The following is a 25,304-nucleotide window of genomic DNA, read 5'->3' as shown; positions in this document are numbered from 1 at the left end:
TAGATTAACATGCAAGCCTATGCACCGTTGCTCCAGTCAGTCTCAAGAAGGGAACTTTAACTCTCAAAAGCTTATATCCCCAAAGTCTTGTTGGTCTCTAAGGTGCTACTGGTCTCAAATCTAGCTGGTTCTACTGCAGACCAACATGGCTACCCTCCAGTCAACCATGGGACTTGACTTGGATTGAGTCTGCATAGGATTGCACCATCAGTCTCTGATATCTCCAGTGAAGACATCTTGATAAACAGTTTTGTTATTTACTTCCAAAAATCTTAAGAGGTAATCACTGGATTAATGAGATACTGCTAAAATTTAGGTCACAAATAAAAGCAGTTGCAGAATCTTCAGCATCCTCTCATTAAAAGTGTGCAAACAATAGGACAAAAACTATACAGTCAATTGTTTGGCTACTGCCCTGTTCCAAAATAAATTTCTACTTATTTAATTCTGAGTTCTCCAGATCCCTGCAAAGATCTGAACCAATTTCAGATGGAGCAACTCAACTTATTCCACACTGCTTTTGTGGTCTAAAACCCCAAAGTTGGTAAGACCATTTCTAGTTGAAGCATTACCTGTAATTATTATATCTCCTTTGTAATTGAAAGCGCATGAAAATATCTCATCCATGTGGCCTTCTAGTATTTGAATGCACTGTCCTGTCTGAGGATCCCAAAGCCGAGCAGTTTTATCATAGCTGGCTGTAAGGATACGACTGCCTTGAGGATTGAAGCAGATCTTTTAAAAGAGACAACAATTATTTTTCAGTGGCAAGATGGGCCATCACATTCTTTCAGTTTGCCCACCATGACTCATGCAGGCCCTGTCAGTTATCCTGGGATAACAGCTCCTGAATTCCATTTGGCCTTCCATTTGTTTATATGCACAATAATTGGTTAATGAATGCAGGAGTTGCTAAGAGAGGCACTGATAAAACTCACTTATCTTGCAAAGGCATGGGAAGGGCAACATTTACATTCATTTACAGATTACTGGAAAACAATTATGTATTTTAAACATCTGGTTGACCTCTATACAAATATAGTACTGGAACAGATACAGAAAGTGACTTAATCACTTTTGGTAAACAATTTTAAAAAACATATGAAAGAGAAAAAACCTTAGACACTTCCTGTATTCTACAACCATCTCTTTATAGTCTGTATTTTAATAGCACATGTGGCAATTCTCCTCACTGAATTCAATTCACAGAGAATATTTTATATAAAATGGTTCTCATGAATTTTTAGAGTCTTTAGATGAATATAAGCTATATTAACATTTTTAATTCCTCACAAATACTTTCATTAGCTCGGCATTACAATATTTGATTATGTAACTAACAAATTTCATTACACAGATGCTAACATTTCTTTTACTCTCTCAGCAAGGTATTAAAACTTGTCTGTATCATCTAAAATGCAAACCAGCACAAGCCCAAATCTCTAAAAATTTGCAAATATACAGAGAGGGGTACTGCCTCTTGAACTCCAGAAACAAGTCTGTCCTTCCTGTTCCTGAGGTTTCTGCATATATTTTATTTGATATAAATATTTGTGTTTACTTCTTTGTAGGTCAAATTGAACTATTTAGGCCACCTTAAAAACTGAGTGTGGAGGCCAGTTGCAGGATAAAAATGCTTCAAAGAAAATAAAATAGATATATGTAATGCTTTGTCAACTAGCTTAGTTCCAGCTTCCATGCATGGAGTGTGAGTGTGTGTGTGCAAACATATATAACAAAGATGCTACACTTGTGTCATATACCTGTGTCTGTCTTATATTTATAAAACAAAACTAGTTGATTAATGCAGCAATTTACAGTAACTCTCAGACCCTGCTCTCTCACCTTAGTTACTCAGGTTAAAATTCCACCAAAATCACTCAGACACATCTATATATAAATAATGGTAGAATTTTAGCCACAAAAAGCAAGGGTACTATTTCTGAATTAACACTTTAATCAGAGAATTGTCAATCCCTGCGCTCTTCTACCATGTGGATTCATATAAGAATAAAACACTACAAGGAAAAGTCAAATGGTAAAACTTTCCCTCAATTGGCAGGAGATTTTATAAACCAGCAGAAGTCCCACATGAAGTATGCTATAATCTCATACTAGTAAACTAAGGTTATTGAGAAAAAAAACTACAAGATCATATTGCTTACCTTTGAAATCTCTCCTCCATGACCTTCAAGTTTTGCAATACATTTTTTTGTTTCTGCACTGTAAACTCTTGCTGATGCTTTCATACAAAAAGAAATTAAATTAATACAGGGTTTTTCTGTTGGGAGCATTCACCCTCCTCAATAATGAGGACTTAGTCCTAATCCTATCACAGGTAACTAACTTTGAAGGGGACACAAGAAATCAAGGCTCAGAAATTTACTAACATAATGTTCATATCAAATGTGCTCTAAAGATTCTGGAGCTCTGTACTCTTTGAACAAAAGGGACAAAGACTAAAACATTATTAGCAACTGTTAGTGCCATTATGAAGACTCTCCATGTTGCTTGTCCCAAACCTGTTCCCAACATCTTGTCAAACTGTTTCTGCTTCAAAAGGTGTCTTTGGGCTTCTACAGGGGGCCCATAATATTCAAATCAGCTTTCAGACAGATCAGGTGCAACTTCCCATGCAAATTACTGGGAGTTACCATTTGAAGGAATCTTACAGCACAGAAAGGAAGAGCCATTTTGTTCTCCCACAGTTGCTTTTTTAGCCAGCTACCAAGCTACAAAGTTATAATTGATGAATTAATTTACCTACCATCAGCTGAGGCAGTTGCAATATGCTGTCCAGTATAATCAAAACAAACATCTAACACTTCATCATCATGACCTGTTAAAGTTGCCACACGTTTGCCAGTCAAAGCATTCCACAGCTGTAATTTAGACAGAGCAGAAGGCAACTATATAGTTAAATTATTCTAGCAAACAAAGGCTTATTTGACCAAACTATTTGATGTTTCTTCTAATCATTATGGTTGTTATTCTATATGTGCACATGGCTGGCACAGAGTAGAATAACAAATATTTCATGCTAAATGATATCAGTCCAAGTCAGGTATCAATTGAAATTTATTTAATTCTAGTGGCTCTTTTGGAGAGCCATCTGGTCAAGATCAACAGCCCAAAAATCAATAAAATACTTATGCTTCTATTTCAGACAAAGTTGCCCTGCAGTATTCCATGTTGGATGTTCTCAGAGCTTAGTATGTTCTTATGCAAACAACACATATTTTCAGTTGAATGGAGAAATGGATAAGAGGTTAGCCTAGGGTGACCATAATGTCTGAAGGCTAGCCAGGGACACCTTGGAGGGGGGGAGGCAGGGGTGCGCGCGCGAAGCGCGCGCGCCCCGCCGGAAACAGGAAGTGACGTCACTTCCGGTGACGTCACTTCCGGTGATGCCATGCCGCCGCCGGAAACAGGAAGTGACACCACTTCCTGTGACATCATTTCCCCCGCGTCACCTGCCGGAAACGGGAAGTGACATCACTTCCTGTGACATCACTTCCCCCAAATGACATCATTTCCCCAAAATGCCACTGCCGGAAACAGGAAGTGACTTCACAGCACTTCCTGTGACGTCCCCAAAAATCCCCCAAATATCACCGCCGGAAACAATTTTGTTCTCAAATCCTGTATATACTTCATCAGTATATGGGATAAGGCACTTTCTCAACTGTGCTGCATAATGCAGCCTATTTATTTTGTCCTGTTTGCTCTGTTGGCTCTATCTGCGCCACCTTCATCACTTTCGGGGTGTGGATCCCCCAGTGGGTGTGATTCCCCACTCCTCCACTTGCACCTGCTGGCATGGCCTTGGGCCAGCCAAGATCTTGTTGGTTTGGTGTCACAGTTAAGTATGCAGACTCTTATCTGGGAGAACCAGGTTTGATTCTCTACTCTTCCACTCGCAGCTGCTGAAATGGCCTTGGGTCAGCCATAGCTCTGTCAGAGGTTGTCCTTGAAAGGACAGCTGCTGTGAGAGTCCTCTCAGCCCCACCCACCTCACAGGGTGTCTGTTGTGGGGGAGGAAGATAAAGGAGATTGTGAGATTTGGAGAGGAGGGCGGGATATAAATCCAATATCATCTTCATCATCATCATCATCATCTTCTTCTCTAAGGCATTACTGGGCTCAAATCGATTCTAGCTGTTCTTTGGCAGACCAATACAGCTGCCCTCTCAAACAAATCACATCACCCCCCCCATTTCTATGGCACACGACAACTCCAATTTCTTTCTGTCTTTTTTTTCTCCTGGTGCTGAGTTGTAGAGCTCCTTCCCGATACCACCTTTCGCCTCTCTTGTTTGGGGGTTGGTCATTTGGTTCCCAATCCACTTCAACCGCTCACTTAGTAGCCAGGTCACTGTGGGCAGCATAATGGGAATACATTTTTTAAAATCAATGCCTGTGTCAGCAAAATGGGCTCCCTGGGGGAGGAGGAGTGTGTGGGGGCTGAGTGACCTTGACAGGAAAGGCAGGGCCAGGTGGGCTCTTGCAACGGAGCCGGGTGGGGGCCACCCTTCCCTCCGCCCTCCATAGCACCAGCTGCTATGCCAAAATTTTGGTGCATCTACCTCAAAAAACAGGTGCCCCCAAGCCCCAGATACCCATAGATCGATTCTCCATTATACCCATTATACTCCATTATGGGAACCAGTGTCCACAGGGCATAATACAATGCCCAGCAGACATTTCCCTCCTCCCCCCTTTCTCATAGCCCTGAAGCAGGGGATGGTCCTCCAAACCAGGAGATCCCCTGCCCTCAACTGGGGATAGTCTGGAGATGGGAGTTCTCCAGGCCACACCTGGAGTTAGGCAACCCTATAAGAACCATACCAAAGCTGCCCACTTGGATCTATCTTCATGGAAGGCTCTTCATTAAGCCGCATGGAATGGAATCCCATCAGCCTTGAGAAGAAAAAACTTGCACAGGTACAGATGTTATTGCCTTTCTTACTAAATGCCAAAACCAAGAAGTGTGCTTTCACACAAAAGCTTATATACCTTGAATAAAAAACTCTGATTGTCTTAAGGGTGCCACTGGACTCTAATTCTGTTCTATAATTAATACAGCAGCCATAGGTCCCTATGGAGTCATCAGGATTTGTGCCCATGCAACACAGAAGAGAACCATAGCCATGTATTTCAAAAGGAACTCGCGTTTGATTACACCCAGTAAATCAGTTTAAGTAGCTGATTTATAGCTTAACCTATAACATTGGGGCATTAATGCAATTCATGGTTTCTAACGCAAGCATAGATAGGAATCCGAAGAAACTCCAGACAGTTGTGGAAATAAGTCAGTCTCCCACCCCCACTTCCTCATATGTCACTGATGGCACGCAGAGTTGGAACAGCCTGATCCGTAAAGAGCCATTTATGGCTCTTGACCAAACTGCAACCATAAATGATGAAGTTTGGTGTCCAAAAGGGGGGGGGGGACTCAAATGCACACCTCTTTATTCAAAATGCATTTGCTTCCACTTTGGACATTATTCATTCATTCCACTTTGGACATCATTATTCATAGCAATCAGCATCTCAAGTGTAATGGAACAATAGTGCCAAAAAAACAAAAAAAAATTGTTACCAAGACTGTCTTCTCTTCCCAATCTTCTCTGCCTACCCCAACCCCTGTCCAAAAGCATGATCCCTGGTTGCTTCCTATGCCTCTCATTTACACAAACGCGCACACACACCTTTCTAGCAAACATCCAGAGATCCAAGCCACAATTCAAAATCCCAACAAGCCAAATGCTTTTACCAAACACAAAAGTTTTTTTAACAAGAATTTTAAAATATAAAGAAAAGAAAGACCCCCCTCCCCAAACCTGCCACCCATGAGTTTTAAAAGCCCACCCTCTAAATGCAAGAGTCACCCCTTGTAAGAAGGACTGAAGGAGAAGCCCAGCTGGTGAAGGCAGATAAAGAAGAAGAACCTTCAGGGCTGGAGGAGGCAAGAGACAGAGGAGGAACTGGGAGCCCACCTTTCTTTCGCATGCCCGCTTCTCTACCTGGAATGAACGTAAAGGAAGAGAAGCCTGGCTTCTTTCTCTCCCTTTGCCAAACTTTGCATTTCCAGGGCTGGGTGCCCCCAAGGCATAGATGGTAGCGTTCAAAGAGAATCCTTGCTGCAGGATTCCAGTAGAAAAAGGGGTGTGTTTTAGTAAAGTCTTCTCGGCAGTGCATACCGATTCAACCGGGGAGATTCCAGAAAGGGCTTCCTCATGAGGGGGGCGTGCGGGGGGGGGGCTAGGAAAGGCCCATGCCGGGGAACCCCTCTGCTCTACCCACCCCCCGGCATCGCATGGGAACCTGCGCTCTCGGCAGCAACAAAAGCCCCGCATAGGCAGCGTCCCTGGGCTCTCAATGGAGAGGGGGGAGGAGGAGAAAGGGAAGGCGGGGGAGGGGGGGAGCGGAGCGGAGGAGAAGAAGAAAAGCCTGCAGAAGTGGAGGGGGGGGGCTGGAAATGCAAAGCGAGCTGCCGCTGTCGCCCAGAGACGTCCCCCTCTTCCTTTCTGTGCTTTCCAGGACTAAGACGAAGAAGAGGCACGGATGGAAATGAGAAAGAGGGGGGCAAGGGAGCATGCATGCAAAAACCCCGGGCTGCTGGCCGGATGCATGCACGCGCGAGAGAAGTGGGGAAGGAGGAAAAGGGAGAGGTGGAGGAAACTTTATCAAATAAACATTTAGGGGTGGGTGAGTGTTTTTCTCCCCCGTGCGTCTTGCAAAGGCGGAATTGGGGAAGGGGGAGAAGGGGATCGGGCGGAAGAATTTTCTTCGATAAATGCGGCTTTGCACACACAGCTCGCCCGCCCCCCAACCACCCAGTCGCACAGAAAGACCCATGGAATTTGGCTAAGGCATCTTGTTCCATTTTAAGCAGTTGGGAGTCTTTCTTTGCAAAATTGGCGTGTCCTGGCTCTGGGATCGTCTGTGGGGTCCGGAAGCGGCTTGGGCCACCCTGGCCCTTTGCAGCCAGCCCGGGGCGCCGCCGCCTGGATCGTGCAGGGCCTGCTGCCGCCCGGCGCCCCTCGCTACCGCCGAGGCCTCCCTCCCTCCCTTCCACCGCCGGCACTCTGCACATGCTCCAAGAAGCAGGGACCGGCCCCGATCCAGCCTGGCAGGAGGCGGCGGCGTCCTCGGGGGGCTGCGGGGCCCATCGCTCGAGCGGTGGCGGCGCGCTGCTCTCCTGCTGGCGGGCGGCTGGGCGTCCGCGGCGGGCCCGGGAGGCGGCATCGTTCTGCTGCTGCTGCTGCGGCTCTGGGCCGGTAGGTAGGAAGGAAGGAGGCAGGGAAGGGAGGAAGGAAGGAGGGAGGGAATGGAGGAAGGAAGGAGGGAAGGGAGGAAGGAAGGAGGGAGGGAAGGGAGGAAGGAAGGCCGGCCGCCCCCTCCCGCCAGCCGCCCCCCCCCCGCCGCTTTCGGACCCTCCCTCCCTGCCTGCCTCGGAGTCGGGGGGGGGGCCTTACCTTTTCGCAGGGCGCGGTGGGCCTCTCCTCCAGGCGGGCTGGCCAGGAGGCGCAGCGGCGGCTGGTGCTGCTGCTGGCGGCGGCTGAGGAGGAGGAGGCGGCCGAGCCCACCGACCCGGGGCCTCCCGCCACGCCGCCGCCGCTGGCCTGCCTCCCGCTCCGGCCATGGCCGCCCACCGCTGCAGCGCTGCCGCCTCCATTGTCCCGCCGCCGCCCGCCGGGGCCCTACGCCAGCGAGAGGAGCCGGCGGGCCGCGCGCACGGGCGGGGAAGGCAGCGAGTGAGGGAGTGAGAGTCCCTGCACGTGCGCACGGCGGTGTGGCGGGCCATTCGCCGCCCACTCTCCTGGCCCCGCGCATGCACAGAGCCCGCCACACCACCGTGCGCAGGCGCAGGGACTCTCGCTCCCTCCCTCGCCGCCTTCCCTGCCCAAGCACACGGCCTGCCGCCTCCCCGCCGCCTTCCCGCTGGCTAAACCGGGATTTTGAATGGTCCCGGTATAGCCAGCCCGGGAGGCGGGAATTGGGGCCCCAAATCGGGACATTCCCGGGTGACCGGGACGATCTGGCCACCCTAGGTTAGCCAACAAAGAATGACAAGAGAATACTGATGCTGACAATGATTACTATGCTAGAGTAATGAGCCTCCTGAAACTTCGATGTGTCAAACAGGACATGTCTGGGACCTGACTTCTGACATAGCTCCACATACTCAACCAGAAAGTAGATTTCAGAACCTTCTGCAGGGGATTCTGGGCATATTCTCAATCCTTTATGGGTAGAACAAACTTTCAGTTGGCTTGAATTCAGGAAACCCTTCCATTCTTGCATCTGATCACTCTACATATTACACTGACCCAGAATCACAAGAAGGCAACTCATATCCCAATATGTTTCCCCAGCAAATATTAGGAATGATTCAAAATCCAATTGCTCATTGGATCAAATCCCATTCCAAGGAACTGACAATGATGTTGCCAACCAAGTTGGAGTCTGAGATTCAATCCTGGCATTTAAGTCTCTGTAAAGACTAGACTACTTCTTATACAAGCAATCCAGGCACCTGGTAGTTTCTCTACATGATTGGTTTACTTTTACGATAAAGGTGTACGCTTTCAAGCTCTCAGAAGCAATCCAGAAATTCAGGGAACCATTTTTCACTCACTTCACTGAGAGACCAGAAATACAAACTTCTGAGACTTAATTGAGGCACTTATAGAACCATCTCTGGATTTATTTTTCCCCCTCCATTATTTCCAGTTTTTCAAACCCTGAGAAAAACTGGATCTGGAGTGTTCCCTCTCAATTTCAGATGTCACACTGTCAAAATTCACAAACTTTAACAAAATATAATCTTAAGGAGAGGAAATAAATTCTTAACAGAATAGAAATGTGGGAATCTCCTCATCTGTAGCAAAACTGCTGACATTAGCTAACCTGCAACAAGAAAAACTTGTTCTAATAACACTATAATTGTGCCAGGGCTCCTATACATTTAGATGACAAAGCAATGTGTCATTAATCAACCACAAATGCATGGTTCACTTTCAAACAGTGAATGAACTAGATAAATAAAAATTGATCATATGATGCCTCTCTGACACACATTGAGCAGCCCAGGAGTAAAAATTTCAATAGTAGCTCAATAAACAAGTACCAATAAATTGATTTTCAGATATGCTAAGTATTTAAATCTCTCACTTTGTATACTGAGAGAGCCTCTTATGTATATTTATTTAGTAATGTTTTCATCAAGGGTGTGTGTGTGTCTATTCCGCACCATGGACAGCAACACACAAATTACATATTTTATAAGAATCCCACTTTCTTACCATACATGTTTTGTCCATTGATCCAGTCACAATAAGAGTACAATCCCAGTTGAACTGTGCACTACTTATTTCTGCCCGATGGCCAATTAAAGTGTGCATTCTCCTGTTAGAAGAGGGGATAAAAATTCAAATGGTGTATCTGCTTCAAATCAAAGATACACACATACCATACAAACATGGTCTGTCCTTCCAGAAGTTTAAAGACAAGAGCAACAGGTCTGATGTGCACCATAGAGCAAGAGTATTCACCATAGATACACCAGTGTTTATACAGTACAAGTCTGAAGATCCAATTCACTGGAATACCTCGTACCTAGGTGCCAGGAATCTCCAGTTTGTTGTAGCTTCCAGACTCATAGCCCCTGCATATTTGAATCATACACTTCAACCTCACTTCATGGCATTCCAAGTGTGAAACAGATCTTAGTCAAACATATTCTACTCAAACACAATGCAGGTACAAGAAAGAATCATATAAAAACTGAATACACTCTTAACTTGGTAAAAGAACAATAATCTATCCAATGAGCAGCCTCTCTGTACCAAAAGGGATTATTAAGCACTGGATATACACAAAAGCACAGGCAATAAGAAAGCACTCCTGTTGTTACATTGCTAAGAGACTCTGGATCAGGGTGTATAATTGTTTCATGTAAATACATTACTAAATACATTAGTAAATACATTACTAAATATCACGATTACAAGGAATTCCCAATTTTATCTGAGTAACCTGAAATTAACCAACGTTGAATATGACATGACTTTACAGCCCACTCTGACAGTTATTTCTATGAGCTCAAGATAACTGCCTAATACAACATATCAGTTCCCCAAACGTCCAGTAATCTAAAATATTTAATACAGATACTATTAATAAAAGGACCTAAAATTATACTAATACTCCAGTCATTTTATTTTGGCATCATGCTCTAAATATACCCATATCAGGATTTGTGATATATGCTGACACATTGAGGACTATTCAGTTGAGATCTGCTTTCTTTAATGTAACAAGTATTTTAGTGAGCCTACGTTCAAGAGTCATAATTTTAACATATCACCAAAGCTAACTGTTAGAGCAGCTTTCAGTTGAGTGAAGCATGAAAATTAGCTATTGATGTCTCTTCCGGTTAATAGGTTACAAAGCACTGGACCCTATATAGCACTAATACTAAATACGTACTAGAGGACCATAAAGTAAAGTGTATGTATATTACAACAAAGAACCATCAGTGCAGCAATCAAGAAATCAATGAAACGAATCTAGTAAGGAAGGCTTGTACTTTATTTCATGTTCAGTTAATAGACTGCACACAGAGGTGTCTCAGTTAACAATTCTAAATAATTACTTTATGTAATTCATATTGTGTACTTGTAATTATATTGATCATTCAGTAATATATAAAAACAAGTGGAGGACCCACAAAGACTTATGGGGGGCATTTCATTTCCCCCTGTATTTTCTCCCTACTATTTCCTCTTTCCCTCCACCTGAAAGTATAATCCAGCAGAATATATCAACTACCACTGCTTTCCTATGCTGTTTCACATTATCAATGTTTTGTTATGTCTCCAACAAAAGAGGCCCAGATGTGTTGCTAGGAAGTACCACAGAGAAGTAATATGCTTAGTGATCACTTTCTGTCTTAACTAAGCTTTGTGATGCCTTAAATACTTTCTGATGCTCAATATATGAGAAAAAACAGGTCTAAGGCAGTACCTTCCTGTGCCAACATCCCAGACAGCAACTGTATGGTCAAAGGAACCTGTGATGATCCTGTCTCCTGTGGTGTTAAACGACAATGCAATAATCTCGGCAGAATGCCCCTGAAAGTTATAGAAAGGAGATTTCAGATATTTTCTTTCTTTCTTTCCCCTAGATTTAACAGCTATTCACCCAGTTCTTTTTTAAAAAAGTGAGAATAGTCAGTTCCCTCAACACTATAAAGAGAAAAACTTCCACATCTCTCATGCAGTTCATCCATCTACTTGATAGCAGATAGTGCAGTGCCCAGAAAGTGTCATTAGCTGTTTATCCAAGGAATAATATATTTGTTTTGTATGGTATTGTTCTGGGGGCATACTAAAATAATATGAGCTATGGAGTCTACTTGATCCGGACAATAAGGGCATTTGTGTTCCTCAGCTGGAATTGTATTATATCTCCATTGTACCTCAGCTGAGTCTAAATTACCACGGAAGAGTATCTAGAAGAAGAGCGCAGAACATTTATGATCTGCATCTTTTAATACCAAGGACCAATCTTCATTTAAGATCCTATTTTGAAACTTTTTACAGTTTACTTTCCTAGTACTGTTCCTTGCTGCCTTAAGTCATTCTATTGGGAGGGAAAGTCTTTTATCTACATTTCTACTCCAGATGGACATAGAGGTATCTGAAATTAGCAACTGAAACAAAACAGGAGCTATTGACAGCTTGAAAAGGGAAAACTGAAATGTAATGATAGACTGATAAATTATAGTAGACAAGTTTGGAAACCCCAGCTGTGATTGCAGTGTGGAGGAGATACGTCATGTAATGCCCAACAGGTTTCTAAAGAATCTGACCTGAAAAAAATCAAGACATGCTATATGACCAGTATATACTATACAAGAGCAGCATATCTGACAACTGATTGCATAAATGCTCTATAAAGGGTCATAAGTGATGTTAAATACTCATGCTATCTTGCATGTGAATCCAAGACTTTTTTTTTTCAAATACTTTGTTTATACTCACGCTATATAAAATTGTAATAGTTTTCTTTGAGTTTAATAAAAAAAAATTTTAAAGGATCATAAGTGTTAGAACAAACTGCCCTCCTTTACAATAAAAGGATTTTTAAAATAAAATAGAGGAGGAGTTTAACTTCTGCATTAACATATGGATATGCAAATCCCAAGAGAGATTTTGTGTAAACATAACCCTGAGGTACTTGAAATTTTTTACTATCTCAATTGAGTTTCCACACAAGGATAAAGAATGGATCCTTTTTAGTTTGGTCATTTCTCAAGAAAGCACTTTCCTGGGGGCACCTTCTTTGGTGAGCTATAACTTAGACCCCATACATCCAATCCTTACCATGCTAGAGGGGCAGGTAGAGGAGAGTCAGCTGGAGGCCATTTTACCAGGTTATGAACCTCACAAACCAAACCAGTTCATTTGGCCCCTAAAAGTTTGTGATTTCATGGTTTGTGAACCAGACATGTCACAAGCCACAAACTGAACCACATTTTCCTGGTTCATGCCCATCCCTAAGTCTGACATAACTGATAATGCTGGACTTGAACCAAGGAGACATGGGTGTCAAATCATCACTCAGTCACGACTAGATGACTTGAGTCAGCAACTACTTCTCACCCACCATAGTCCTCCTGATTGTTGGGAATGGGAGTACATTAGATCAAGCACATTAGTTTACACCAAAAGGCTTAGAAGGATGTCACTCTGCTAAGAACTGTACTGTGTGTCATTAACTTGGTGCACAGATGGCATGAGAGCGCTTTCATCTGAACCGAGAGGTAATGGGAGAAAGTGGTTTCACTTTACTACTTAGTTCCTCTTTGAGAAGAGACTTCTCTCTCTCTCTAAGCAGGATAGCTCCATTTGGTAATAAGTAATCTAAAAAATAAGCTATAAAGCATTTACTAGGACCTTCACTTGTGTAATCCTAGACAGTCTTGAAGTAATTTTACAGTGCTTCTGAGTACAGAGAACATATTAAAGTATATTATGATAAGACCATTTTAATTAATAAAGAAGTCCATTCTACTATTTAGTGATAATGCATTAAATTAGCTAAAATGAGATATTTGATTAAATCACAGCTTTTGGTCTTCCTTTATGCTTTCTTACTGCTTCATAGTTGCAAAGAGATCTCATCACTGGAAGAAATTTTAAGCCTCTAATTTTTGCAAGAGGTAATTAATAAATGTGCTTATGATAGCTATTTCAATTAAACCACCAAAAGACCTATAAAAAGCTGCAACCCACTGTTAATGTGACCACTTCTTCACCATTCTGTATATCCCATAGTTTTGCTGTGGTGTCCATACTTCCTGTAGCAACCAGGGTACTTTGAAGATTAAAGGATAAGCAAACCTGTTACATAAAAAAGGAAAGAAAACTATTTAAATAAATATCTAGGTTTGCTTTTCTCCTTGCTCCTGGGTAGAAAGCACAGAATGGAAGAATGATAGCTTCAGTACAAAGCTAGTAATTCTAGACCACTAAAATTAAGCCAATCACAGGTTTATAATTAGCAACAAGGACATACCCATTCATCACACAAGAAGTTCAAATATCTTCTCAAGAAAACCAAAATCTGTAAAGGATCAAAGTCCCTACCTTCTTCTTTGGTGGTGCAGACGAGGAATCAGAAAGGAATTTTCCTTTCCAGACTAGACCCTGAGATGGCAGATTTTTCACAAGTGGTTTATAGCACCACTGTTTTGTTTTGCAACTTAACCCTTTATTGGTGAGATAGCAGATTTTTTAAAACACAAGCAATACTGGAAGTCATCTTTTCAGCTAAGCACAGTAATGATCCTCATGTTGGAAGCAGGGTATGAGCTTGAGCTCTTGCACTACTTAAAAGATTGCTAACCCAGCATGAAAAATTAGCCTTCTATGCAATATCACAGAGGTTGGGGGCACACTGAAACAATGAAATATTGCATGGGGATTATCTCTACCCAGGGCAGTAAAAAAAACTTTAATTAAAACTGCCTGGAAGGTTCATCTTGTTCAAAGTAAGCAACAAGGCATATCACTGCAATGGAGTAGCTGAACTCCAAGATTTATTCTTCAAGCATGAAGAAGTTGCAGACCTTGTTGTTTGAGGTTCTATGACAGCTGATGAGTAAGACTACACAAGTGAACCTAACTGTGTGAAATGGGTGTTTTGGAATTCTGTGATTTCATTGCACAACTGAGAGTCTAGATACTGCAAAAAAACATGGAACTGCTACTCCTTTGTCACTGATCTGTTTTACCCTGTAATTTTTAGATGAACACAACACAAGCCATGATATCACATACTGCCATATACTGTACTGTATACTGCCATACTCCAATTCCTCATCACTGGCTGTTTGTGACAGGATAGGGGGACATTAATGGCATCATGACACGTCAATTTGATGTTATGAAGAAAGGGGAAAGGCAACATGGAACGATAACTTTATTGCTTGACAGATTTCCATATGCGGTAGCATCCTTGTACAAGTGGAAGCATGAAAAAAAAAACCCTCAAGCTAGCCCTTGGTTTTTCACAAGACCTTGCACAAGTGGAGTTACATTAAATCTATTTATGTTTCCACCTGAGCATTGCTGTATCCAAGCTCAAATCTCTCGTAATGTGAGGCCATGAGGGAAGCTCGCAAAGATGCTTGCTCATAAGAACATGAGCCCTGCTGGATCAGATCAATGGTCCATCTAGCCCAGTATCGTGTCTCACACAGCGGCCAACCCATTCCTCAGGATGGCCAACAACAGGGTATAGAGACCGAGGCCTTCCCCTGATATTGCTTCCTGGCTCTGAGATTCAGAGACTTAGTGCCTCTGAAAGTGAAGGTTCCCTTCAGTCACCATGACTAGCAATCATTGATAGACTTATCCTCCATGAATGTATCTAACCCTCTTTTAAAACTGTTTATTCCTGTGGCCATCATTACATGCTCTGACAGCAAATTCCTCATTTAAAAACTCTCTGTATAAAGTATTATTTTCTTCCATCTGTCCTGAACCTACTGCCCATCAGCTTCATTGGATACCCTCAAATCCTAGTATTTTGGGTGAGGAAGAAAAATTTTGTCAACTCTCTCCACTCCATATATAATTTTATAAATCTCTATCATGTCTGTCCTTAGTCATCTCTTTTCTAAATGGAAAAGTTCCTCATAGGGAAGGTGCTCTAACCCCTTAATCATCTTGGTTGCCCTCTGTATTTTTTTCCAGCTCAAATCTGAGCTGTTTCACTCTTGAATCAAAAATACACAAAACAAATTTTTATTTGAACATTGGTATACTGTTATGTACTGATTTTACATAAATCAGGCTGAAGTTGAATCCAACGAAGACAGAGGTCCTTTGCTTGGGCCGCGGTGCCCCGGGAAGGGAAATCCCCCTTCTGGTTTTTGACAGTGTGCTGCTGAAAGCGGCCCACAGGGTCAAGAGCTTGGGGGTTCTTCTGGAGCCTTCATTATCAATGGAGGCACAGATAGCGGCCACTGCCATGTCCGCGTTCTTTCACCTTCGACGGGCGAAGCAGTTGGCCCCCTTCCTGGACCGCCGGGACCTAGCATTGGTGATCCATGCTACGGTCACCTCGAGACTGGACTACTGTAACGCCCTCTACATGGGGCTGCCCTTGTGCCGAACTCGGCGGCTGCAGCTGGTGCAGAACGCGGCGGCTAGGCTGCTGTTGGGGCTCCCAAGATGGGAGCACATACAGCCGGGTCTACGCAGACTGCACTGGCTGCCAGTGGTGTACCAAGTCCGTTACAAAGTGCTGGCTATCACCTTTAAAGCCCTATATGGCCGAGAACCTGCCTACTTGAGGGACCGTCTCTCCCCATATGAACCCCAGAGAGCGCTGAGGTCAGCTGGAAAGAACCAGCTGAATATCCCTGGGCCAAGGGAGGCCAGACTGAAGACCACCCGGGATCGGGCCTTCTCCATTGCAGCCCCACTGCTGTGGAATCAACTCCCGGAGGAGGTACGCACCCTGCAATGTTTAGACCAATTCCGCAGGGCCTGTAAGACCTACCTCTTCAAAATAGCCTTCACCTAATACCGAGTCAAGAATGTCTCACTGGACATGTTTTAGCCACTGAATTTTATTAAAGACCTAAGTTATAGCACCACAATGTTAATTTTAATGTAATTTGTTAATGATTTAATGATGATTTTATAATTGTAACTGTAATTACTATGTATGGTTTTATTGTATTTTATATTCGTATGCTGTGAGCCGCCCTGAGCCTGCCCATGAGCCTGCCCTGGCGGGGAGGGCGGGATACAAATAAAAAGTATTATTATTATTATTATTTACGTAATTTTACAAATAAGTAAGAATTAATATGAAATATCTGGCTTTGCGGAGAAGGGAGATTGAAGCTAGTTTACTTCTGAACAAGTCAAGGCAGAATGTGACAATTTTTTTTAAAATTTGAAATTTATTTTTAAAATCAGGCAGTTTTGCAAGCCAGAAAAAATACACTTTAGCAACAGCTAAAAGGTTACCACTAATTAAAAACAAAAATACATCTATCAAATTCAACTTAATTAATTGGCTACATTTTTCACTGTATTTTTTTTGGAATAACAACTTGTGGTTTTGCTCCTGCTAATGTTGTTTCAGTAAGGAATAGAGACAAAATCAGACCATTTTAGAGAGATACAGAAGACTGAGGTATTTCTACAAATAACAATGAAATGTTCTACTGGCTATACAAAGGCCTACTCACTATCTCTGCAGTATGTCCTCGAAAGGTATAATAGCATTTCCCTGTATCCACACTCCATAATTTGCAGGTCTTGTCAAATGACCCAGTAGCAATCTTGTCACTAAAAGAAAAAAAATGTTTTAATTGAGAAGAAAATAATTAAGTCCACTGAATAGTAACAAAAAGTAAAATGGAATTTATTGAGAGAGCTAAATTGATTTATGGATTTCAAAAGAAATAACACTTTTCAGACAATCTAATAAATTGTATTAGAATACAAGGTACACAAAAGGTAGGCCATTATCAGCCAAGGGCCATTTTCCTACCCATCTGTCATTGGAAGAAGTTCTAGAAGATTTCTTGAAATCTTGGCAAAGACTTACTAACCAGACTTAGGGTTTGTTGTTACAAAATGTAAATCACTTTGGCTAGATAACAGAGGAAGCCACTATTTCCAAAATGTGAATTCCTTCAATTAATTTCAGTGGGCTGAAACTACTTTTTGGAAAGCTTGCTTTGACTCTAGAATCCACGTTTGTTTGCTAGAGATTTGTGTAAGATCTTATACCCTGCTTCTCTACCATTCACAACTTTGTCTACTGGATTTCTGATGAACCATACCAGCAATCTGTGGCTATAAAGAACTCAACAAGTTGTCACTAGTTCTCAGCATAGCATATGCCTAGTCAATTTTATATGCTGTCAACAGGAAGAAAATAGATTAGAACCTGTGATGCCCTTTCTTAATAAATGAACCCTGTACAGTTTGGAACAATAATTCTAGGTGTGAGGAGAGATGTAACCCCAGCATGGAAGTGAAAGAAAACTACAGGCAACCCAAACTTTGGAATTAGGATTTCCACCCCCCAGCAGAAAGCTCTTTTCAACTCTTAGGCACTGCTATTCCCATTCCTCACACCACTTATAGCCTTGCTAAAGTATTTCAAAGATTCTGAAAAGTTACATACCCATAGGGATTATTGAAAGCAATTGCATAAACCACATTCCTGTGTCCTTCCAAAGTACGAAGCTCTTCTCCTGATGCTGTGTCCCATAGTTTGCATGTTCTGTCATAACTTCCAGTGATAAAGCTAGAGCGTACAAGCACCAATTATTTTAGCAATGTTGTGATCCACACAAATAACATATCAAAAAATCAAATTTATACTTCTTACAATGTCTGCTTTCTCTTGAGTCAAGCATCCTGAGCACTTGTATTGCTGATCATTTTGCAATTTAAAACAAACACTATTTGAGTGAATTTGCATCTGCACAGTTGTCAGCATTCATTGCCCATAGGCAACCAGCCAAAAGCCACTTTGTGTACATTCTCAGAACTTACTGGACTGCTAGAGTTGATAGGAACTATAGTTTTCTCAGCAGATTCCATTTTGCAGATCACAAAATTATAATTTTCTTTAACTCATGCAAGAAATCATGCTGAGGGAAATTGGGAAGAATAACTAACAGGAAGACAGATATCCACTGTGCTTTTTCTGTAAAAAAAATGTCAGTACTCATAAGGTTGCATCAATTTCCACCGATTCCTTCCTTAGGACTTGGGAATCCCCCCTCCCCAGGTGCCAGTGCACAGTACTGGTAAGTACCACCACCAGAAAAAAAAAAAAACAAAGCATGGATATCCTAATTTTAAAGAGCACTGTGCAATGCTCTTATCTCTCTTAGAAAGTTAAGGTAAGATAAGGCCTTGGGGAGAGGGAGAACTAACAAAGAAGGGGGGGGGGGTCAGGCAAGGATAGAGACAGGCCATCTGTGTATGTATGCGCACACATTCACAGTTTGCAAGTGTCCCATCAATCACTTACAAATTTCAGCCAAGCATTGCAGAGCGTTTTATAAAATGTGAACAGTTTCAAGTGAAACATGGTGATGTTTGTCCATCACTATTAATTTTTAAGAAACCCCAATTTCTTGTACCTTAACCTGCAACTTAATCCATTGCTGAATGAAGTCAATAGCTATCTTTCTAGAAAAAGTTATACAGCCATATTGATCTATGCAAAATCCAAAAAACAAGAATGAAATCAATGACCAACCCAATTGACAGAAAACATCATTTAAGACAGCTTGAACTATGTTTGTGTCAATTGGGTTGTACCTGATTCCTCATCTGATGAAGTGTGCTTAGAGCACACAAAAGCTTACATTCTGAATAAAACTTTGTTGGTCTTAAAGGTGCCACTTGACTCCTACTTTGTTCAATAGGGTTGGTCATAACTGTGGTGCACAGTTTCAAGTTTTACCCAGAGCCTGAGGCTATCACTTTCATACTGTGGACTGGAATGCTGAAGGGGGGCGGGGGAGAAAGAGTCTGGCAGTTTAACTGCTGGCCAACTGACAGTTGAGGTTCATTGAATTTTGATGGAAGAAAGCTTAGGCATTCTCCTGGTTAGGCACACTCTAGGTACTTTGAAGGTAGGTAAAGTTTGGATGCTGTTCCTGTCAAAAACACCAGAAAGGGAGAAGCCTATTGGCTCTGTGTTATAAAGATTTGGGTGTTGTTCCTATCAAAAATAGTTAAAAGAACCAAGCCACACATACCACTTAAACAAATCTGTTCATTAGTTGATTTCATCAAGCATACTGTGTGGTTCCTTCAGATCTATAATCCCCGCATAATAGGCCCAGTAAATGCCAGGTAGCACCCTGAGTCCAGACATGACCATTACTGAGAACTAGAAGACTAAGCAGTCCCCAAAGCTCAATTATAAAAATAAAAGTACAAAAAAGAAAACCACCCAAAAGACATGCATAAGATATGAAATTTAATTCCCTAATTTCTAGGTCTGGAGATTGGGTATGTCATCACATCATTAAAAGATATTACGCAGACTTTATGGAGGCAATTTTGAATTGATCAATACGACTGTATCATGTTTTCTACTTCAAGGATACCTAATTTCAGCCAAGAAATAAAAGCAGACTTGGGTAAAGCCTGTGTTCTCAAAACAAGGTTATACCACCTAATTTGGCTTTGACTTTATTGCCTTGTGCTACATCTTAAATTTATTTCTAACATTGTTAATACAGAGGTTATAGCATGCTTTCTATGGCTTTCAGTCTGCAAAGGAATTGAACTTCTTATATGGCATTTGAGACAATTTTGTATGGATTTGGTGCGCTTCTTGTATTTCTGCAAAGGAACAAAGAATGAATGAAATTGACAGAATTTAGCTTTCCAGAGAATGAAGCTAAGCTAACTACCTGATTGCACCTATCAGACAATGCATGCGAGATCGTACCTTAGCACCGTAGCCTAAGTAGCACCATTGCAATTTATTTGGTTGTTTCATTGTTTTAATATTGCTTATTGTTTATTGTGTATTTTATGCTGTTAGCCGCCTTGAGTCTGCATAGAATGGGCAGGATATAAATATAACGTAAATAAATAAATCTGTTTTCTTCGCTTTATCTTTCAAAATTTTGTAACATCTAGCTTAACACTGATCTCAAAATCTTGCACTACGTGTCAATCTGACTGGTCCTAACAAAAGGTATTATATGGCTTTCCTTTGCATCTTTTTATAACTCACTTCTTGTCTTTATCATGTTGTCTACAAGTTCAGTGACAGTAGCAAAGAGTAACAGTACTTCTAAACATTTTAGAAAATAAGAGATTCCAATGCTTGGTGTAATTACACCATTACTTAAGAATAATTGCTATTCTGGAGCAAAATTCACCAACAACAGTTGAAAGTGAGACATAATGCAGCTCCATTTACAGGAAACTGAAAGTCTCCAAGGGCTCCACTGTACTTCTGTGTCTTAACTATATTATTATATCTGCTTTCTGCCCATGGTGATATATCACTCTGATACAAAGGGAGTTTTTGTGGTAATTTACACTTAAGAGTTTAAGTAAGTGGGAGGGGAAAGAACCTCCCAGACAAAAATAAATAAATACAGCTTCGAGAGAATTGCTGCTAAATTATTCTATATTACTGGCTATGAAGATATTTGAAAAAAAAAATAGGAGGGTTTTACTAAGAAATTGTCTTTCTTAACTTCTCCAGTCCTCGTACTGACTGCTCTTTAGCAACTAGAATGTCTGTATAGGAGACCCTTTAAAACACACCAAATATAATTTACACTTCAATGTGCCATTCCTATTGTAGATGATACAATTTGCATTTAAATGCCAGCACTTACCAGGAACCAGATTTGTTAAAGGCAACATTAGTCAGAGGCAAAATATGTGCCCGAAGTACCTGAAATATATAAAAATTGTTACTGTGGTTTTTTTCCTATTCCTAAGAACCTTTGCCTTCATTTACCCAGCTGTATACAGAATAGTAGAGCTGCGCAGAGTGATAAAGCTGCAGTCCTTAACTCTGCTCATGACCTGAATTCGATCCCAGCAGAAGCTGGGTTTCAGGTAGCCGGCTCCAGGTTGGCTCAGCCTTCCATCCTTCCAAGGTCAGTAAAATGAGTACCCAGCTTGGTGGGGGGAAAGTGTAGATGACTGGGGAAGGCAATGGCAAACCACCCCGTAAAAAGTCTGCTGTGAAAACGTTGTGAAAGCAATGTTACCCCAGAGTCGGAAACGACTGGTGCTTGCAAAGGGGACTACTTTTTTTATATACAGAATATTGCAATCAATGAGCATGATTCAATCAAAGTTAAGTACTAGGAATGGGCATAAACCAGGAAAATAGAGATCTGTGAAGATTCGTGGCTTGTAGGGTCTCACAAACCACAAACATCCATGAACCTTTTCATTTAAAGTATTGCTTCAAAGTTCATGGTTTGTTATGCAATGCGGCTTGCAAAAGCCATTTAAAGGGTTCCCTTTAAATGGCTTTTGCAAGCAGCACCACCACTGCAACTCAACTTACATGAGAACTCAGAAGGCATTTCAGTGGTAGTGCCATAACTTACCAAAAAAATTAAAGAAATCTCTTTAAATGGCTTTTGCAAGCTGCACTATCACAGCACAGTTTGGAAAAGGCATTTAAAGAGACCACGGTCTCTTTAAATGCCTTCTCCAAGCACCACCACTGGCACCAGCGTGTCTGTCAACACGAACCACATGGACCTCCCAAAGTCACCTGGGAGGTTCATACAGCAGGATGGCACAAACCAAGGTGCACAAACCATGAACTGGGCCTGGTTCATTCCCATCCCTATTAAGCACTTTTAAGTCCTGTGGATTCCAATAGTTGTGGTTTGTTTATTTCAATATAAAATAAGTTTCCCACTGAGTTTTTTGCTAAATCATGCTCAATTTGATAAAATCAATGCACTATAGCAACATGGTTTAGCTATAAAACACTGATATCCCAAGCAAGTTATGTTAGAATTGCTTACTGGGTTGAATATGCGATGTCCGGCACACAAGAGAAAAAATCCCTATGAGGGCATCATACATGAAAGCCATGTACTTGTTTTCTTTATTTGGTCCCCAAGGCTTGCTTCCTGCACCTTCTCACACTTTTCTCTTCCCCTTCCTCTCACCAGCCATGTAACTAGGATGCCTCTCTCTCCCCGCCCCCCCCCCCGCAAGCAATGTTAACTCCTAAAGATTTTTTCTTTAATTGGCTCTGCTTCTCTAAGTGCTAAATACTCACTGTGCTAACAAATTATTATGCTAGAGACACAGAAAACATTATTAACCAACAACTGCAAAGAAAAGCATTGGCTTGGGCAAATGCTCCTATTTAAGAGCTATTGCAGGCAGAATCAATGTGCTGTGAAGTGAAAGTGTAACAACAGCCCTTTTGGCAATTAACTACAACCTTAACTATTCCTGATCAATAAGAAATAATACTGAAAGGATCTGTGTGACCCAAGTTATTAAATAATTGAAATCACTATATTAACTCACTGTACTAAGGATTGATCACCACCAGTGTTAATTTCATTTCACTTTTGTCCTTCGCTATCTGGAAACAAGCTTTAAGTAGTCCATCATATAAGTATGATTCTACTTCCTAAGATTCAGTTGATTGGGGAAGATGGGTTGGTTAGGAGAACTGTGTTTTTGATCTGTGCCTTGAAGTGATATGTCCCAAAGAGGACACTGGTGCCACTATTTCTGTGACTACTGGGAAGAAAATGTGGCAGTAGGATGGCCAAATTAGCAAAAGGAAAGGTCAAACAGAAATAGTGGTACCTCATTGCCATTCCATCAAAAAATGGAGTTTAGCAGTCTTGTTAGCCATCCACGTCATTTAGCAAATCGCTGTTGCTAAATGACAGGCCGTTCTTAATGTAGGACAAGAAAATTGATCTGGCAGTATCATCAAGAGCTGGGTAGACAAGAAGGAAGGAACTAAAATTTCCCAATAAACAGGAGATGACCTGGGAACTCACACAGTTATTCCCAAATATCCTTTACTATCCCATCAAGTACATTCTTGCTCGGTGGTTTACCAAAGAGCTAGAGGCAATGACAGGACAGTCTCAGTAGAAGGGAGCAACATGGACTGTTTGTCTTGGGCTCCCACCTTTGCTCCAGTGCATATAGTGGCCTTTGCCCCAACACATAGTTTACCAGAATACTTGATATTTTGTTTAACGTTTCCATTAAAAGAGGACATGATGTGTTAAAAATGTAAGGTGACACTGAATTTCAACATGTAATTGTGACAATGATATGAAGTAAATATACCATATGAGATAAATATTATTGTGTGAGAAACTAAACATGCTAATTTGAGGCTAAGTAATTGCTTAAAGTACTGGTTATATATAATCTGGAACAGGTTAAATTAATTATTTTTGCTCTTTATATGGGGTAATAGAAGGGCCCCCAACATCACTCCTGCCCCCTGGCCCTTAAGCTCTCTGGATACTCTTAAGTCCTCTGGGCAATGAAGCGGTTGAATAAATCTGTAACATAAATGGAGATAAAATATGGATACTTTTTTGCCACCACCGTGTCTATGCAAAGCCATCCAATTGAGCTACCTGGCCTAACTTAGTTTATTGTACCTGGCCTAGAAAGACACAGCACATTCTTCACTGAGGGAGAGAGGTTGTTTTCATAGTCTTTAAGGAGCTTTTGTAAGGCATCTCCAAAAGAAATCTTCCCAAGACCTCAACTCTCAGCCAGTTTCAAATATCTCTTTCTAGAATGAGTGATTGCTAGGCAACTACAGACTTTCTCTTCACTCCCCAAATGTATCAGGGCTTTAGTTTGTTTCCCAACACCCTAATTTTGTTCTTGCCAAGTTGTTGTCATTACTGCTATTTTATTTTAGCATTTTTGTGAGTGTGAGTACGTGCTTGCATGCCTGGAAGTAATGTGACCTTGGGCAACCCCCTACTGGGGCCTGGATGTTTTTCAGGGAGGTAGTTTGATACACCTGCCTCTGTGTCCTGGCCCTGGTATTCCTTTGAAGGTCTCCCTTCTAAGTGCTTTCCAGGGTTGTCACTGCTTAGTTTCTGAGAGTTTCTTAGGCCGTTTTCCCACTCACGTTTTACTGGCGCCACGACCATCCTGACGCCGGCGAATCTGCCTGGATTTCGCATCAGAAGCTCCGGCGCTCCCAGAAGCGCCGGCTACTTCCGTCGCTAAGCCAGCGCAAACGGAAATCGCAAAGATGCAGGAAAACGTTTGCGCTGGCTTAGCGACGGAAAGCGACGGCGCTTCTGGGAGCGCCGGCGCTTCTGTTGCGAAATCCAGGCAGATTCGCCGGCGTCAGGATGGTCGTGGCGCCAGTAAAACGTGAGTGGGAAAACGGCCTTAGTTTCTGATGAGATCAGGCTTGAGTGGGCTATCCAGATCAGGGTGTCATTGCTGGTATTCTAAACTGAATTATGATAGCTATGGTTTTTGGCGATGAAGTTTCCAGGTTTTTTGGTGATGAAGTCCCACAGGGCTGCTAGCTCCGGTTCAGACATGGAGTAGAACCACCCCATGGGCAGGGGTGCCCCTGGTACTAAATTGATGGCGCAGTCATAAGGCCAGTGCGGGGGGAACTGGTCGGCCCCCTTTTCCTCAAAGACATCGGCAAAGTCTGTGTAGGCTGGGGGAAGTAGAGGACCAGCATCCGGGGTGGCAGCGGTCAGGGTAGCCAACTGGGCCTGGTGAGGACAAGAGTCCTTGAAGCTCAGCTTTCCCTGTGCCCACTCCATGAAGGGGTTGTACTTTACAAGCCAGGAGAGTCCCAGAATGAGGGGAAAGCGGGGCATGCGAGCAACATCGAATTGTACTTGCTCATGATGGTGTTGGATCTGGAGTCACCAAACCGGAGCAGAGGAGGCACCCGTCAATGGCTTTGACCAGGGTCGGGGTGTCTTTGTCCTGCACCAGGATCTGTGCTGCTTCACAAAGGCCACATCGACAAAGCAGCGGGCAAGCCCAAAGTCGACCATGGCGTAGACGAACAGCCAGTGCCCGTCTGGCAAGCTGAGTGTGACCGGTACAAGGAACGGGCCCTGGCCAGTAACGCTAGGTGCCCCAAGTCCGGGGGTGCACTCAGACTTGGGGCTGGTCTTGTCGTTGGGGAAGTCTCTGGCACGTAATTCAATATACAGTTTGCACAGTGCCAGGAATGCAGGAAACTCCTCCACCTTC

General features: G+C 42.4%; 1 protein-coding gene across 1 annotated transcript in view; it reads right to left on the bottom strand.

Moving 5' to 3' along the window:
- The window catches only part of DAW1 (dynein assembly factor with WD repeats 1), a 41,908-nt gene that overhangs the window by 3,414 nt on the left and 13,190 nt on the right, over nucleotides 1-25,304 (bottom strand). Inside the window, exons 4-12 of the mRNA XM_060242249.1 lie at nucleotides 20,933-20,991; nucleotides 17,731-17,853; nucleotides 16,784-16,883; nucleotides 13,308-13,415; nucleotides 11,035-11,141; nucleotides 9,312-9,414; nucleotides 2,768-2,882; nucleotides 2,166-2,242; nucleotides 573-735 (exon numbers count right to left, since the gene is read on the bottom strand). Coding sequence (XP_060098232.1) covers nucleotides 573-735; nucleotides 2,166-2,242; nucleotides 2,768-2,882; nucleotides 9,312-9,414; nucleotides 11,035-11,141; nucleotides 13,308-13,415; nucleotides 16,784-16,883; nucleotides 17,731-17,853; nucleotides 20,933-20,991 — 955 coding nt within the window. The remainder of the gene's footprint in view (nucleotides 1-572; nucleotides 736-2,165; nucleotides 2,243-2,767; nucleotides 2,883-9,311; nucleotides 9,415-11,034; nucleotides 11,142-13,307; nucleotides 13,416-16,783; nucleotides 16,884-17,730; nucleotides 17,854-20,932; nucleotides 20,992-25,304) is intronic.

This window comes from Heteronotia binoei, chromosome 6, assembly GCF_032191835.1.
Source record: "Heteronotia binoei isolate CCM8104 ecotype False Entrance Well chromosome 6, APGP_CSIRO_Hbin_v1, whole genome shotgun sequence".
Classification (NCBI taxonomy): domain Eukaryota; kingdom Metazoa; phylum Chordata; class Lepidosauria; order Squamata; family Gekkonidae; genus Heteronotia; species Heteronotia binoei.
The sequence above is the reverse complement of the archived record's forward strand: the minus strand, read 5'-3'. Positions and strand labels throughout refer to the sequence as shown.